This window comes from Halichoerus grypus, chromosome 1, assembly GCF_964656455.1.
Source record: "Halichoerus grypus chromosome 1, mHalGry1.hap1.1, whole genome shotgun sequence".
NCBI classification, from domain to species: domain Eukaryota; kingdom Metazoa; phylum Chordata; class Mammalia; order Carnivora; family Phocidae; genus Halichoerus; species Halichoerus grypus.
Genome location: NC_135712.1, coordinates 114431427 through 114446932, shown reverse-complemented (window position 1 = coordinate 114446932; position 15506 = coordinate 114431427). Strand labels below are relative to the sequence as shown.

The window sequence follows — 15506 nt, the reverse complement described above, 5'->3', positions numbered from 1 at the left end:
TTCTGACATAGTGTTCAACGATTTATTAATTGCATATAACACCCAGTGCTCATCACAACACATGCCCTCCTTAATACCCATCACCCGGTTAGGGTACCCTATCTTAACCCCCTCCCCTCTGCAACCCTCAGTTTGTTTCCCAGAGTCCAGAGTCTTGAAAGAATCTTAAACAGGATTTATACAACTAAAAATATTATGAACTCAGCAGTGAGAGTTCAGAGAAAGCATCCTGAAGCAGAGACAACTAAATATGACTCAAAGTACATTCACAGTTGAATTACACTGAGAAAGACAAGCATGAGGCTGCATGGGCTAGTACTCATGCCAACAGTAGGTCTCTCCTCCCAGATGAAAGAGCAAGTCCTCAGGTTTGCTCTGTCAGGCACATAAGAGGGAAAGCAAGAAATGGAGATGAAGAAAAACATTTTAAGAATAGTTTCTTCAGTATTAAGTGTCTAATGAAAATATTTAGATGACTGAAATATTTATCTAAGGAATAGAAACAGTTACAGTTGCAAACTCACCGTAAAATATACTTTAAAAAACTTGTTTCCAACAACAGTACCCACAAATTATACAATTCAGTACATTTTAGAACTATATCAGTTCTAAACTATATCAGTTACATACAGTGAATTTATGAAACATTAACTTACATTATGTAAATATACTAAAAATATTCTCAAATTAGGGAACTTTGGTTCTACTTTTCTCCCAAGTTTCATTTAAATCAATCTCAGGAATGTTCTCTCAAGGGCCGATAACACAGCTATTGTTCCCTACATCCCCTCCTTAATAATAGAACTCAGATTTTCAGTAGGATGTTTCTGCTTGAAATAAAGGCCAACATTTACTTTCCATATTGTGAATAGCCACATAAATATGTTCTGGTCAAAGAAAAGTAAGAGAATTTTTTTTTTCTAAAAAGGTTATTTAAAGAGAGTTGATTCAACTGAGATGGCCCTTTATTTACTATTCTGCCTGTTAACCGCCTAGAATATGGATGCAATGGCTGGAGCTCCAGTAGCCGTCTTAAACAAGGAGGTTATATTGAAAATGGGAGCTATTCCATACCCTCTTCAGTGGATCAATGTAAATTTTGGTGTAAAATAGCTGATCATCATCATTATCCTGGAGATTCCACTGTTGAACTATCTGGTTGATATACGGAGCATAACCAATAAATCCTGCAATATAATAGAGAGAGATTAGAGAATTTAGTAGTCAAAGACCAAAACGTGTGTCTATTAATTCCACTGACCAGTTGCACAGAGTTGTAAAGCCATTAGGCCTAATCCTTAGGTTGGAATTTTACAGCTCACCATGAAATAAATGTTATTGGGCATCCTTTGTTTTATATATAAACTATAATAGAGTGAGTTTTTACCACCAACTACAAATCAGAGACTCTTTTTGAATAAACACATTCCCCAAATTAATCGACACAAGAGAGGGAATAATGTTTGTCAAGGCTCCTAAGGGAAAAAGTTACTAGGAAAAGAACAGAATAAGACAGAAGAATTTTCTTCCTGACCTTCTAAAATGCTCTTTCTTGGATCCTTTGGAGAGGATTCACTGTTTCTGGGGGAAAAAAAAATCTCTACTACAGTGGTTTTAATGTCAGTGCCGGTGATGCTAACAAAATCAAAGGAATGTTGGAAATGTCACTGACTGCAAACATCTCAAAGAAATTCTATATCTAGGACATTTTGGGAATTTTTCCTTTCCTTGAACTAGTCATTATTGTACCTGCTAAACCATTTTCTGGCCAGATTTTGTGTGTCACAGTCTGGAGAAAGGAAGTCTAAAATTGGATTGTTCTCCTTGGCCTTCGAGCATAAGCATTAAATTTGCCAATAACAGTTGTCTATAAAAGACACAGACAACAGGATCATTTTTCCCCTTTTTGAATCTTCCTCTGCATTTCAGAAATGCAGCCAAGCTGCTATGTTTCACTGACATGCAATACTCTTAAAAAGGGACCAATGTTACTCCTGTGAATTGAAAGAAAACCTAATTTTTTACCCTCAAAATTAAAATTTCCTCGTAGGAATAAAAGAATGAAAAGAAATAAGTCCAGGAATAATACAGTTACCTAGAGGAAACAAGACAAAATGAAAACATACTTAAACCAATCACTGGTTGCTCATTTTTGTTATTTTCATCAAATTAAAAAATCCTAAAACACTGAAAAATAGCGCATTTTTAATTCCTATGACCCATCTATGGTGATGAAAAGTATGTCCAAATAGTGACACATGACATTTTCCAATGGCTTATATTTCTGTTTTTCAAAAATTATGTTTCCTTATTCTTTTTATAAATCTATTTCAAAAATGAAAAGAAATTTCATCTATTTCAAAGTATGTGAGATATATTTCATATGATTTATATTTTTTATTAAACTGCCATATTATTTCAAACTAATAAAGTTTATAATATTCTGAAATTTTCCTGATTAGGAAACATGTTTTCTTTCCATGATAAATTTTTTTAAACTAAATGATATAATCATAAACAAAACTCTTGTCCCTTAAATAACTGTCAATATACCATTCATGAAATTATATAAACCTTTATTGAATATATTTAGATTTCCTAGCATCACTTTAATTACTATGACTACAGAAAGCAAAGATCATGTTTTGATGTCCTTATATGATCTCTTTCCCACTTAAAAGCACCTTTTCCTTAATTAAACTAGCTCACAAAGGCACTCACTTGCTAGTCTTCTGCTGTTTCCACAGCACTGTGCATCTGATTGAAATTTAGATTCCTGAATAGATATATCACTATCTAGATGAATTTACATATATTTTACTACATATGTCATGTTTAGGAAAATTAATAAATGTAAAATAAAACTTCTCCCAGAGGTCCATAGCTAAATGGTTTTTAAACTATCTAGGACTTCGGATAAGTTAAAAGCTAGCCATGTGTTACTGAGAACCTGACAGTTTGGAAGTAGAAGTTGCACCAATCCATAAATGAGGGTTCAGACAGAGACGTCAAGAGTGGGAAACAATCTTAGGAGAAGCTTCATCAGCGCATAAACTGTAAATGTAAGAGGAAAAGACAGCTAAAGCGATGAGGTCAGAGTGACCAATCTGAGAAAACCTAGGTTCTGACTTGAATGTGGAAGTAAAATCCAAAGGTGGTAGATAGATTGGGAGAAAAATAAAATGGTCAAGAGATCTCCCAAACGATAAACTGTGGTTATCTTGAGATGGAGAGAAAAAGTGAGCTGAAACCAGGCAATACAAACTGGAATTTAAGGTTTCAGAAGTGCAGTATTTATAATGTGCTGACAAAGCTCCAAGGTACAATGTCAGGAATGGGTTGCTAAAATATATTGCAGGTAAATAGAGCTGGAATTGAGGCACCTCAGAGAAATTATATTACTTGCTAAAGGTTTCATTTTTATAAGTGACTTGAGCAGAGCCTAGAATCCAAAAATGCTGTTACCTCAAGTAGTACTTACTTGAACTAGACTGAATAGTATCAGTTATATACATGCAAATCACCCCCCAAAATTTGTTTTCCCAATGTGGCTTGCAATTTCCACCCAAACTGTTTTTCTAACATGTCCCCCATCCTATTTGGTTATGTCTTCTGGTCATACGTTTACATTAATCCAGTCTAAGGAAAACATTTTGGAGTCATAATAATGTCCAAAGTCAAGTTTTATTTTATTTTTTGAAGGGAGAGGAGAAATGTGATAATTTGTTCCTTTAATCCATTATTAAAACTAATGCAGCACTTTATACCCACTCAGTGCCGAGCTTTTTGACTAGTGATTTCAAGACAAATCACTCATTTACTCTGATATATTTAAAATATACATAAAATTAAGTAATGCTTATTTTTATAGCTACATAATTAGTTCCCCCTAAGTAAGGGAACTTACTAACCCCATTATCCTATAGCCAGAAAATTCTCAATGAAACTATAGTCAGAAGACCCAAAAAGTCACTTAAATTGGGGGAACATGGATTTTCCACTTATAATCTGGAAATAATATTTACACCACTTAGTTTTGTTAGGAGCATCATATGATATGACATGTGGAAAATCTTTTGTCAACTACAAAACCCACCATGGATTCTAAACTGATATAATTTTTTCATAGTAATAAGATGATAATGGTTATTTAAAGCTTCATGTCTATAGTTACATATACCAAAAAAAAGGTTGTTTCATCAATCTTTATAATTTTCTGTGACTAGCATTAAACTCCTCTGCCAGTATCTTACCCACCTCCCGAATTCAGGTAGCGTTTCCCAATGTGCACAATGGGATACTTGTCTGCTAGTCTTTTATCTGGCCACAGAATTCCATCTGCTGCAAACACCACTTTGTGGTTTGACTTTTGAAACTTTTTTAGAACTTCTTCTGGACCACCAGCAAATATGACATTAAAGCTGTTTAATGAGGGGGGAAAAAGAAGTTTTAAAATACACTTGTCAGAATTTAGGCACATAAACCAAGAAATAGTCACTAATAAAGTTAGAATTCAGCATTCAACCTAAGATTAATACCAACGATTTACAGAATACTCCAAACAATTTTCCCTCGTTAAACTATATAGATTGTACTAAATTATTCATATTTACATTATATTGGCAAATGAAGTCCAAATAAAGACAACATTTTTAGTACTAGTCTTAGTATCCCCCCAAATCAAAATGCTAAAGCAGTGTTGAAAGGTTAAAAAGTCAATAACTCATTATATAACTTAATAATAAAGACATAGTCATTGACAGAAGCTGCCATTATAACTGCCTAATGTTTCAATGTAATTTGTACCCATCCATTAAAATTTCTGAAGATTTCATTATCTTTGACAAAATGTGTTTGACTACTAAATGTCACCTATATAAATTCATATTTGAATCATTGTTTAGCCTAAAATCTTAAAAATAAAAGTGTTTAGACAAGTGCATCTTTTTAAAGCTCAATAAATTTGGAAAAAAAAGTCTAAAAGTTGACACTATCATGTCTATGGTTTCACTGATTTTTCTGGAGACATTATTGCTCACTGTTCATTCACAGAATGACAATGACTTAGCCAAATAGGAAGTGTAAAATCCACTACCTGATATGCTTCCACTCTGCAATAAATTCTTTATTCTTGTTACAAACACAAATTGTTTTGCATCCTTTTTTTTTTCACATCAGATTACCTCAAGTCCAAAAGTTTCTAAAGACGATGATTTATTGACCTAACATCCCAGGTAGCAAACAATAAGAACAAACTAATGTTCACAAATTCAGCACCAAGTCTTCCTAACAGCCGGTAGTCCAGATGCACTGCTGGGATATGTGAGTGGAGGAGTAAGGAGGCTGTCCCACATTCCTTTCCCAGCCACACTTGCTCTCAAAGAGCTTGTTAATATGCCAGGAGGATAGTACTGCATCAGGCAAGATTTAATAACTTTCTATATATGAATTATTTTATCAAAATAAAACACACTATTGCTCATCTTTATAAAAGTAAAAACCATACGAAGTTTTAAAAATTACTTTAGCAAGAATAGTGCAAGTTTATTCTTGTGGAAGAGATGCTAACTGAGCCCCCATATACATTCCCGAGCCTTTATTTGAACAATGGAATCCCCCTGTGTTAACCGGGCACATGGCCATCCTGCTAAAGACTACTCTAAAGCTAGATGTGGCCACATGATTCAGTCTGTCCAGTAGAATGTGAGTGGGACTGGTGTGCTTTTCTAATCTCCAGGTCCTGTACTTTAAAAAGAAGTTGCTTGCCCTCTGCTCCTTCCCTCTCTTTCCCTTTCATGGTGAACTACACCTCCCAAGTAAAAAATACTTGACATACACACACCCTCACCATATACTCCACTTCTGAATCTTAAAGCCAAACTAAGAGAGTTAAAATATTACTAATGTGCAACTAAATTTAGTAATTGTACCCAGCCAATTTTTTTAAAAAGTAAAAATAAGGTTGGGATCAGAGAGATAGACTATTTCATTTTATATTGTTCTAGAAGATTTAAATTTTATGATTTGTTTTTTCTTCAGTTATAGAAAATATTACCTCAAAATTAAAACATATCTATATATACAACATTTTGGTACATAGCTTTTTCTTTCTTCCAGAATCAATTGGCAAGCTTCTGTTAATACTATTAATAACATAATCATAAAGAGACTCAGGACATACAATTTAAAGTCTGCTAGTTGGGTTTTTAATTTCAGCTCTGCCATGAGCTATCTTGAGTAACCTTAAACCAGTTACTTAAACTCTTTATGTTTCAGTTTCTTTATGTAGAAAATGGGGGAGGGGAGAACTTATCAAGTTATTGAAAAAAAATTAAAAATTAAGAAAAAATACATGGCACATTATAAACACCCAATGAAGTTAAAAATTAACATTATTGTTACCAGAAGAAAGAGACTGCAGTAATGGGAGAGGCAGGAGGAAAACTCACTTTTAAGTTTATACCAATCTGTAGTTTAAAATAATTTTTATTTTTATATACACATATGTGTTAAGATAAATTCTAAATCAGAAAAAATGTGTTCTGACTAAAACCTCAAACTAACTTTTCCCTGTTGATTTAAAAAACGGAATTAACCTGACTACACAAAATATTTACAAAAATATATCAATTTCCTCTTTTTCTTATAAACAAGTACTACTTAACTCCTCAGTATGACCACTTTAGACTTCTGCCTACTAAGATAATCCATCCTCTTTTCTAACAGGGGTAATTTCCTGAAGACTACTAGTTGTTGATATATTCTTTTTAACATTAAAGATTAGGAAAGAAGACCAGTGTCATGGGTAATTGAGCCATAAGAGGCAAGGAAAATAAATCAAACCTTCTGAGACAGAGATTGCCCTGCAAGTTGCAGAAGAACCCCAATACATTGTCTGGACATGGAAAAAAGGGCTATATATTATGTCAGAGAATCACATGATTGGAGACTGAGGCCAACTGATTCAGAAATTTTGCAGGTAGCATTGTGTCTTCAGCGGTATAAATGCACATTTGGAAAGTGAATATTTTCTGTCTTTATAACCCTAGTGAAGGGGTACAGTATCTATGCTGTATGTCTCAAACTATTAGCAAAAGGCAGTAGCTTGAAAAGGAGGATTTGTAGCAACTTTTACTTTTATGACTTAGTAGTTTATAAGTATGCATTACCTTTATAACAAAAAACAATTATTTTAAAGCAAAATGTAAAGGCAAAAATTATGTTCACATAATTTAAGTAAGAATTTGACTGAATAAAAATTTAAGGTTGCTAAAACTTGCCCATCGTATTTTAGCGGCATTGTCATTTCTGTGTTTAAGTACTTTAGAAAAGTTCTCTAAATTGATTTAAAACTTTTCAAAGGGGAGAAAGTTTTTCTACTTAAAATTACTTTGGCCACAACAACCTGAATAATCAAATTTTTAAAAAATGCACAACGGTCACAAAAATAATTCTCATAGGAGTTTGGTCCATTTAAATATGAAGAATAAAATAAAATTTTCCATAGTTAACTCTGGTAAATATTCCTGGTCCTGCAAAAAGCATAAGGTCCCACTTTATGTGGTCACACTGAGTTCTCTAACAGACATGTCAGGGTTCTATCTCCAACAGGTCATTCAAATTTTACAAGCGTTTGTCCTTCTGTGTTCCCGGTTTCTGTGGCACCATCAACCACCCAGTCACCCAAGTTGAAAATCTTTCTTCCAGCCTTGCCTCCTTCCTTCTTTCTACAGCATCTCTCATCAAATATTTCATCAAATCCTATTGATTCCATCTACTTAATCTATTTAGCATTCAAATCCTCTCCACTCTTTCTAGAAGACACTGGACAAGATTAATTCAAAAATCCTACAAGCCCTCACATTACCTACCTCCACCCCATTTCTGATAAGGACTGACTAATATAAACTCCTCTGGAAACCATTCCAGTTCCCAGACTGGATCAGTGGTTCTCAACTAGGTCTAGAGCAGGACTCTACAAATATTTACTATCTAATCTTTTACAGAAAATACTTTCGGCTTTGAGGGCAATATGGTCTCCCTCGCAAGGACCCAATTCTGCTGTTGTGATGCAAGGGCAGCCAGAAGCAATTGACATAGCTGTGTTCCAATAAAACTATTTCTAAAACAAGAAGTAGGCTAGACCATGGTTTACCAATCCCTGACCTTGGAATAAATTCTAAATTAATCAGCATCACAATAATAACTTTCCATTAAATAACCTGTTCTGAAACCAGACTGAATTATTTGATCTGTCATCTGTGTTTACTCATAATGTTCCATCTGCTTAGCACATCTTTTCCCAATTGGGTCCACACCATTCACTCTTGAGGCCCATTTCCAGTCTCACCTCTTCTAAAAACTTCTAGTGGATCAGCCTAAATGGAAAAGATCATTTCCTTCCTTTTAACTCCCAGAGCTCTTTTCGTTTCCCCTTTCATGAAACATTTTATTTCTTGCTCTTCATGCTTGGAATGCCTATCTTATACTAGACTGCCTGTTCTTCCTTCGTGGGCCAGATCCACATCTTTATTCATCTGTGTATTCCCCTAGCCTTGTATTTTGAAGATAGTCAGTAAATATTTGTTGGACAAATGAATGAATAAATAAATGAATGAATGAGTCATCCCCAGTCTTAACAAGAAGCAAAAGCTATTGGGTAGTCAGAAAAGAAAGCAACAGAAGTGTTCCCTAATTTTATTTATTTGTTCCTCCCCAATCCAACAATTTCTTCATCATCACTGACATAAACTTAAGCCAAGAGTTATAATCATCCAAACTATTGCTAGTGTTTAAAAGCTTAAAGTCTAATGAAACTGAAGCACACAAGTAGCAACACACCTGATGTTTTTGTCTGTAATCATGTCCTCACCTTAAAATACATATCTTTATTTCTATAGATAATAGCGCAAACCAGTACTAGGAAACCACTCTCCCCTCCCCCTGCAAAAAAAGCAGTTAAAACGGTCAACCAGAGGACGCATGGCTGGCTCAGTCAGTAGAGTATGCGATTCTTGATCTCAGGGTCACGAGTTCTAATCCCACATTGGGTGTGGAGCCTACTTAAAAAGAATAAATAAATATTTTTTAAACAATATTGACCCAGTTGAACTTGCAAAATAAATTACAATAAAATCATAGTATAAAATGATAAGTTTTCTGTAAGAATTTTGAAGGAAGGGGTAGGAATTAGCTCTTAAAAAGTGGGTACTACTTTAAAAACTAAATATTACTGGGAGGCTTTTTCCTCCAAATGGTATAGACTTTCATTTCCTGTATAGAATTCTTACTGAGGCTGGGTAGAGGTAGGAGTCAATAAGGACACTGCCGAGCTGGAGAGTCATTTTCTCCAGATTGTTTTCTGAGTGGCTAGTGCTACGTAACATCTAACAAAGAAGGCAGCCAAGATGGGAATGGTGGCAAGACATCAAACTGCTCAAGCTGCTGGCTACCTGTGGGGCCACGAGTCACCAACACTTGTTGTTTCTGGGTCAGTCTCCTTATTGGGAAAATAGTCAAAAGGTGGTTAATTAAATGAAAATTTCCCTCTACTTTTAAATAATAGTTACGTTTATCTCTGCAACATGAGAACTTTTAAATCTGACACATATTTAGTACACAGTAAGTATTCAGTAAATCAATGAGGGAATTAAAAAAACTTTTAAAAATCCTCCAAACTTGTGATTATGCAGCTACGACATGCCAGATACAACATATACAGAGCTATGGATAGAAAAACGTATCCAGCGGGCAAGATTTCTGTCCCACTCAGCCCTTTTCCCCAACTCCAGTTCCAACCACAGGGGCCAGCACCACATTTTGCACATAACAGATACTTAATACATGTTTACTCAAAAGAACAAACTTTAAGGAGTAGGCAATGTGGTTTGGGAAAAAAATTATATATATATATATAATGTTGTACATTATAAACACACACATATATTTGTACACATACATACACAGTCAGACAAAGTAATGCCATATAAGAGTATCATATATCAATCTACAGATAAATAGATAATACATACACATATACATATATATACATCCAATGCTTCTTCTGTATACAATTTATTTCTTCCTCATTCCAACATACCCACTAATATATTCAGTAAATATTAACAAGAACATTTGAACAATTTGAAAAAAACAAAAGTCACTCATTTCCTACATGATTCCTAAACATATTTCAGACTATTCTGGATGAGCCAGAAGTCAGTACAATATATTTAAGTGACAGCTAATGATTTCAATCTTTCCTTCAAAAAAGGAAAAAAAGAAAAAAGCAATACTGAAACTAAGAACTCTGATGTATTTTGGCCTTCCTTCATACTAATATAATGAAATGTTGTCCATTGCTAATGAATAGGTTCTTTGTGTCTGCACACTTAAATTGTCATCACTGACAGGAAGGAGGAGTCCATCAAATAAATCTGCCATAGTTAGTTAAAATTATAGCCATCATACTTGAAAAGCTTTGCTTTCAGAAAATTTTTATTCTGTCTTCTGTATAAACTATATAAGACAACATAAAATGCAGGCATACTGGGTATGTAACCTGAACTATGAAAGGTATAAAATATTTACTTCACGGAATAAAATAGATAGGATCTCGTTATCTATAAAATGAATACATATAAATTATATTTATGACAATAACAATAAAATCATAAAAATATTTTTATAAACAATTACCAAAACGATTCAGTAAAACATAACCTTTGACAATTTTCTAAAAGTAAATGATTCTAAAGAGATTATGCCAACATACGAATTTTTTTCTAACATCCAAACTTTTTTGAAGACATATTATGTCTTTCAAATTAGGTCTGTTCAGTTTTATTTGCAAAATTAGTATAATATGAGAATTCCTTGAGCGTGGGATCTATGTTTATCTCTTCTTTTGAAGGGTTAAGTTTAATGCCTGGATCACGGTTTGCTCAAGACATGTGTACCAAATGCAAAGCGAAAAATCTGTCCACTGATCTCGCTTTCTCAGCAAAATAATATTTAGTTAGGAGTCAAAAAAAGAAACATTGGCCTACATCTGGAAGATCAGAAGCATCATTTTCATGGCTTCTGACAATCAAAATTCGTTTTTCTAATGATTTCAATCTTTGAGATTTAGAAAATTTGGATGCTTTCCTACTTTTATAAATCATTTTATTTCTCTAAATGAATGAAGAAAATCAATCTTTTAAAAACAGTTACAGGGCACTTGGGTAGTTCAGTTGGTTAAGCACTGACTCTTGGTTTTGGCTCAGGGTTGTAGAATCGAGCCCCACATTGGGCTCCGCACTCAGCGGGGATTCTGCTTCGGGCTGTCCTCTTCGTTCCTCCCCTACCCTCTCTCTAAAATAAATAAGTAAATCTTAAAACAAAATTAAAAACAGTTTCAAAACATCACCATATTTCTCCTCTTGTAAGATCTATTTCTCGCTCTTTTAATGCAAGTTTCTGTTACCTAATATTTATTGATACCTTGCTATTTACGCAGATAATATTTAAATCAGGTACATCCCCCAGCTTCACTGTCTAGGAATAAGGACAATTAGAATCCAACATGATAAGTGAATGGAAGCTAGCAATATACAAGTGGTAAGACATATACATTAACAGAAAAGATTTGTATAACTAAGATTATCCCTGCGTTTTCAACCAGTATTACTTATCCTCGATCAATACCCCCAGACCAGAGCCAACTAGAAAACTACTATAATAATGGCTTTACTTTATATTCATTTTAATTCTATATCGGCTTTTGTATTGTAACATTGACTACCATTCTAGTTTTTTAAGTTCAGTCTTCCTTACCGCTATCATTAGATAGCAAGAGCTTATAAACTGCAAAGTCAATTCCTTTATCTTACCTCAAAGTCATATAGTTAATCATATTTAAACAAATACTTAAATGAACTGAGGAGTCTCTATCTACCAAAATCCTTGGGTAGATATTTTCATAGAGGAAATATTACTTTTTGGTGAGACCAATAACCAGCACCAAATATGTCTTTTAAATATTTCATATATTGGGAGTCTTTCAAAATGTAGCACATCTGCATTCTGATTATTGGCATTATATTCAACATCACCAAAAAAATAGAAATTTCTGCTCAGTCCAAATTCAAACTCAAATATTTATACCAAGTTTATTTCTAATTACTTTTCTTCTAAAGAATTTTCTTAAGTCTAAAAGAAAAAGAATAAAAGAAATAACCAAAGTTTTTATTAGACATTAATGTGATACCCAAAAAAAGCATTCTACCACATGCTTATTTTGGGGTCTGGACTCTGCTGGTTTATAATCTACTGTATCTAGTACAGAACAGGCTTGTGGAGATATTCAATTTGTATCTAATTTACTCATAATAAAACACTTTCTGTTACATATTGGCCTGTACATTATTCTAAAGAAAGAAAAAAAACCTGTTTACTATATAATAATAATTAGATCTGACCATCTGTCTTCAATGTGACTAAAATAAAAGAAACACATAATTTGCAAGGTAATTCTAAAAGTAATGCAATGTACCTTGTAATAAAACTCAAAGTGCTCAGTTACCTTGATTAAGGTAAATTATAAAATCATTATGGAATAATTTTTCTCCTTAAGGGAATATGCAGCTGCCATGCTAAAATATTTGTCCTCAAAATCTTTATGAGCTAATTCCAAAAGAACTCCTCCTACTCCTCCATTACAAGTCTTCAAATTCATTATAATTACTGGTAGTTGCTCTAATCAAGGAGAGATTTTCAGCTTTATAAAACATCTAATTATATTCACACATACACACACATACATACACACACTACAGTATGAAATAACTTGAAAGAAGTTTGTGATACTTTCTCATATGAATAGCTTCAGTTTTTATTTTAAGAACCTAAACCCTTGCCAAATATTTGTTTATATCTAAATTAAATATGATAAACTTACCCTATAGAGTACATTTATAAAGTACATTTATAGAGTACATTTATAAACGTCTAGTCTCTAACTTTAAATGTTCATCCAAAAGACAGTTTAGAAGACTTATTCCCATGGAGGCAATGTTATAAAATTGTTTCCAAATTAATGAGCACAAGGGATTATTTGGAGGTATTAGAAATGTTCTAAAGGGCACCTGGGTGGCTCAGGTGGTTAAGCATCCAACTCTTGATTTTGGCTCAGGTCATAAGCTCAGGGTTGTGAGATCAAGCCCTGCATTGGGTTCTTTCTGTGCTGGGTATGGAGCCTGCTTAAGATTCTCTATCTCAGGGCCCCTAGGTGGCTCAGTTGGTTAAGCATCTGCCTTAGGCTCAGGTCATGATCTCAGGGTCCTGCATCGGGCTCCCTGCTCAGCGGGGAGTCTGCTTCTCCCTCTCCCTCTGCCTCTCCTCCTGCTTGTGCTGTCGCACTCGCTCTCTCAAATAAATAAATAAAATCTTTAAAAAGGACTCTCTTTTCCTCGCCCTCTGCCCTTCTCCCCCCTCATATAAATCTTACTGTTGTCTTTTTTGTCAAGCTGGATCTTAACATATCATCTAAATAAACAAATGCAACCTCAAGCAGTTTTCAGAGATCTCAAAGTGTCCCTTTTCTTAAGAGAAACAACTGGCATCTAATTAAATCAGTTTCTCCTAAGGCTAAATCTTAGATTGGGGGTGGGGGAGGTGGAATGGGGCAAGAGGGTAAAGGTAGAGGTTAAGAGGTTCTTCTGAAAACACAAAAGGAGGCTTGGGTGTCTAAAACCATTACTGGCCATATATGTGGTAACTTTTACAAGGAGAATTTCCCTCAAAGTCAAAATCAAAACGTATGCGGGGCAAGTTCAAGCTGACCAAAATGGTTGTTTGAAATCCACGGTAATTTTAAACCAAAACATACTCAATATTTAATCTGAACAGTTATTATGAGCTTCCCACTCTTTTTTCAAGGATAAAAAATATATAATAATAGATTCTGCAGAAAAATCCCTGGTACACAAGCTGACAACAGCTATCCCACATTTCATGTTCAAGAACAGGTTAGCTATAAGCAGAACTTTATTTCTTTCCTGGGAGACATTAGGGAAATTCTAAAGAAGCAAGTATACAAACGCTCTCAACTTTTAATGGTTGATGGCACCAGGACTTCATTATGTCTATTTTCATTTCAAAATTTATGCCTTTCTTACTTATATACTTGCATAAAAAGCATTGCCCTTACTTTTATCTACAGTAATTTATGGTGTTGGATTTTCAAATTGAGGAAGAAATATAAATAATCTTTCCTAAGTTACAGAGGAAAACACAAGATTTGAAATGAGCAATCAAGGACAAAAAATAAAAAGGTAGAAAAAATTGAAGAGAAGGTAGCAACCACTAATGACTCATGATAACCTGACATTATAAAAACTTGCTGAAAGAAGGTAAAAAAGGACAGTGGACACTCAAAATTAAGTAGAAGGAAAGTAAAACAATATACAAAAAAAGATATTCACACATGAGAAAGGCTTTTCTTTTTAAAAAATAGGCTTTCTCATGTCTCACTTATAACTTCTCACGATCTGTTTCTTTCTGGTTGACCAGGATCCACTGAATTACTTTCCTCAGTAGAAATGCTCAACATGATCTTTCTTCCAACTCAAGTTAGAATTAAAACATGAATTTCACAAAAATGCTAGCTCATGCCATGTTTTCTCATTGTTGCTTACAGTAAATCATCAGATTCAATCCATTACATAATTATGTCAGACCATAGTTTTATAATTATGAGTAAAATCTACTTTTTAAAACAGTAATTCCTTGAGAATAAAATAATTTAATATATAATCTGCAAATATGAATTTTGACACTTTTAAAAAATAATTTAATGTAAACTTAAAAATCCATAAATTATTTCTCTTACCATTCAGTAAACAAAACAACCAAATCCTCTTGATTGGCATAATGTTCCATGATTTCTTTCATTAATCTCACTTTCTGGCCCCCTCCAATACTATTAATTCCAGCACCACCTCTCCACTCTTCTCCTTGACCAAGGACCTATAAATGAAATCAACATTTATCACTGAGCAAAACTCAAGTTATGACAGTATCATAAAAGCTAGAAGTCATCAGCAACTTGTATAGTATGACACAGTATCCACTCTTTAAACATTTCACTAAATCACGAAATCACGATGCTACAGAGAAAAACACTTGCTGCATAGGTCAGGTCATGATTCTTCAATGTTATCCACCCCATAAAATGCCATTCCCAATTTTACCATTTCAAAAGTAGAGTCTAATCTAAGGAAATCAAGGGGTATGGGGGGGCACAGACAATATTTCTCATATCTTACTCCTATTTGTTCAGATAAAATGAAAAAGAAAATACAGAAACTTTCCATAACTTTTCAATCTGGCAGGAAATCTGCATGATGAACACTGAAAGCTCAGTAACTCCTGGACAGGGCCCTTAGGTGATTTTCCTACTGAACCAAGTGGGTTGTTCAAGGAAAGACAGAGGACATTAGGTCAAATGTCACCTACTTTACCTT

General features: G+C 34.0%; 1 protein-coding gene across 2 annotated transcripts in view; it reads right to left on the bottom strand.

Moving 5' to 3' along the window:
• PLOD2 (procollagen-lysine,2-oxoglutarate 5-dioxygenase 2) overlaps window positions 1–15506 on the bottom strand; it is a 97194-nt gene that overhangs the window by 34549 nt on the left and 47139 nt on the right. For both annotated transcript variants that reach the window (XM_036078143.2, XM_036078142.2), the window contains exons 3-5: window positions 14873–15009; window positions 4258–4421; window positions 1075–1187 (exon numbers count right to left, since the gene is read on the bottom strand). In XM_036078143.2, the coding sequence (XP_035934036.1) occupies window positions 1075–1187; window positions 4258–4421; window positions 14873–15009 (414 nt within the window). The remainder of the gene's footprint in view (window positions 1–1074; window positions 1188–4257; window positions 4422–14872; window positions 15010–15506) is intronic.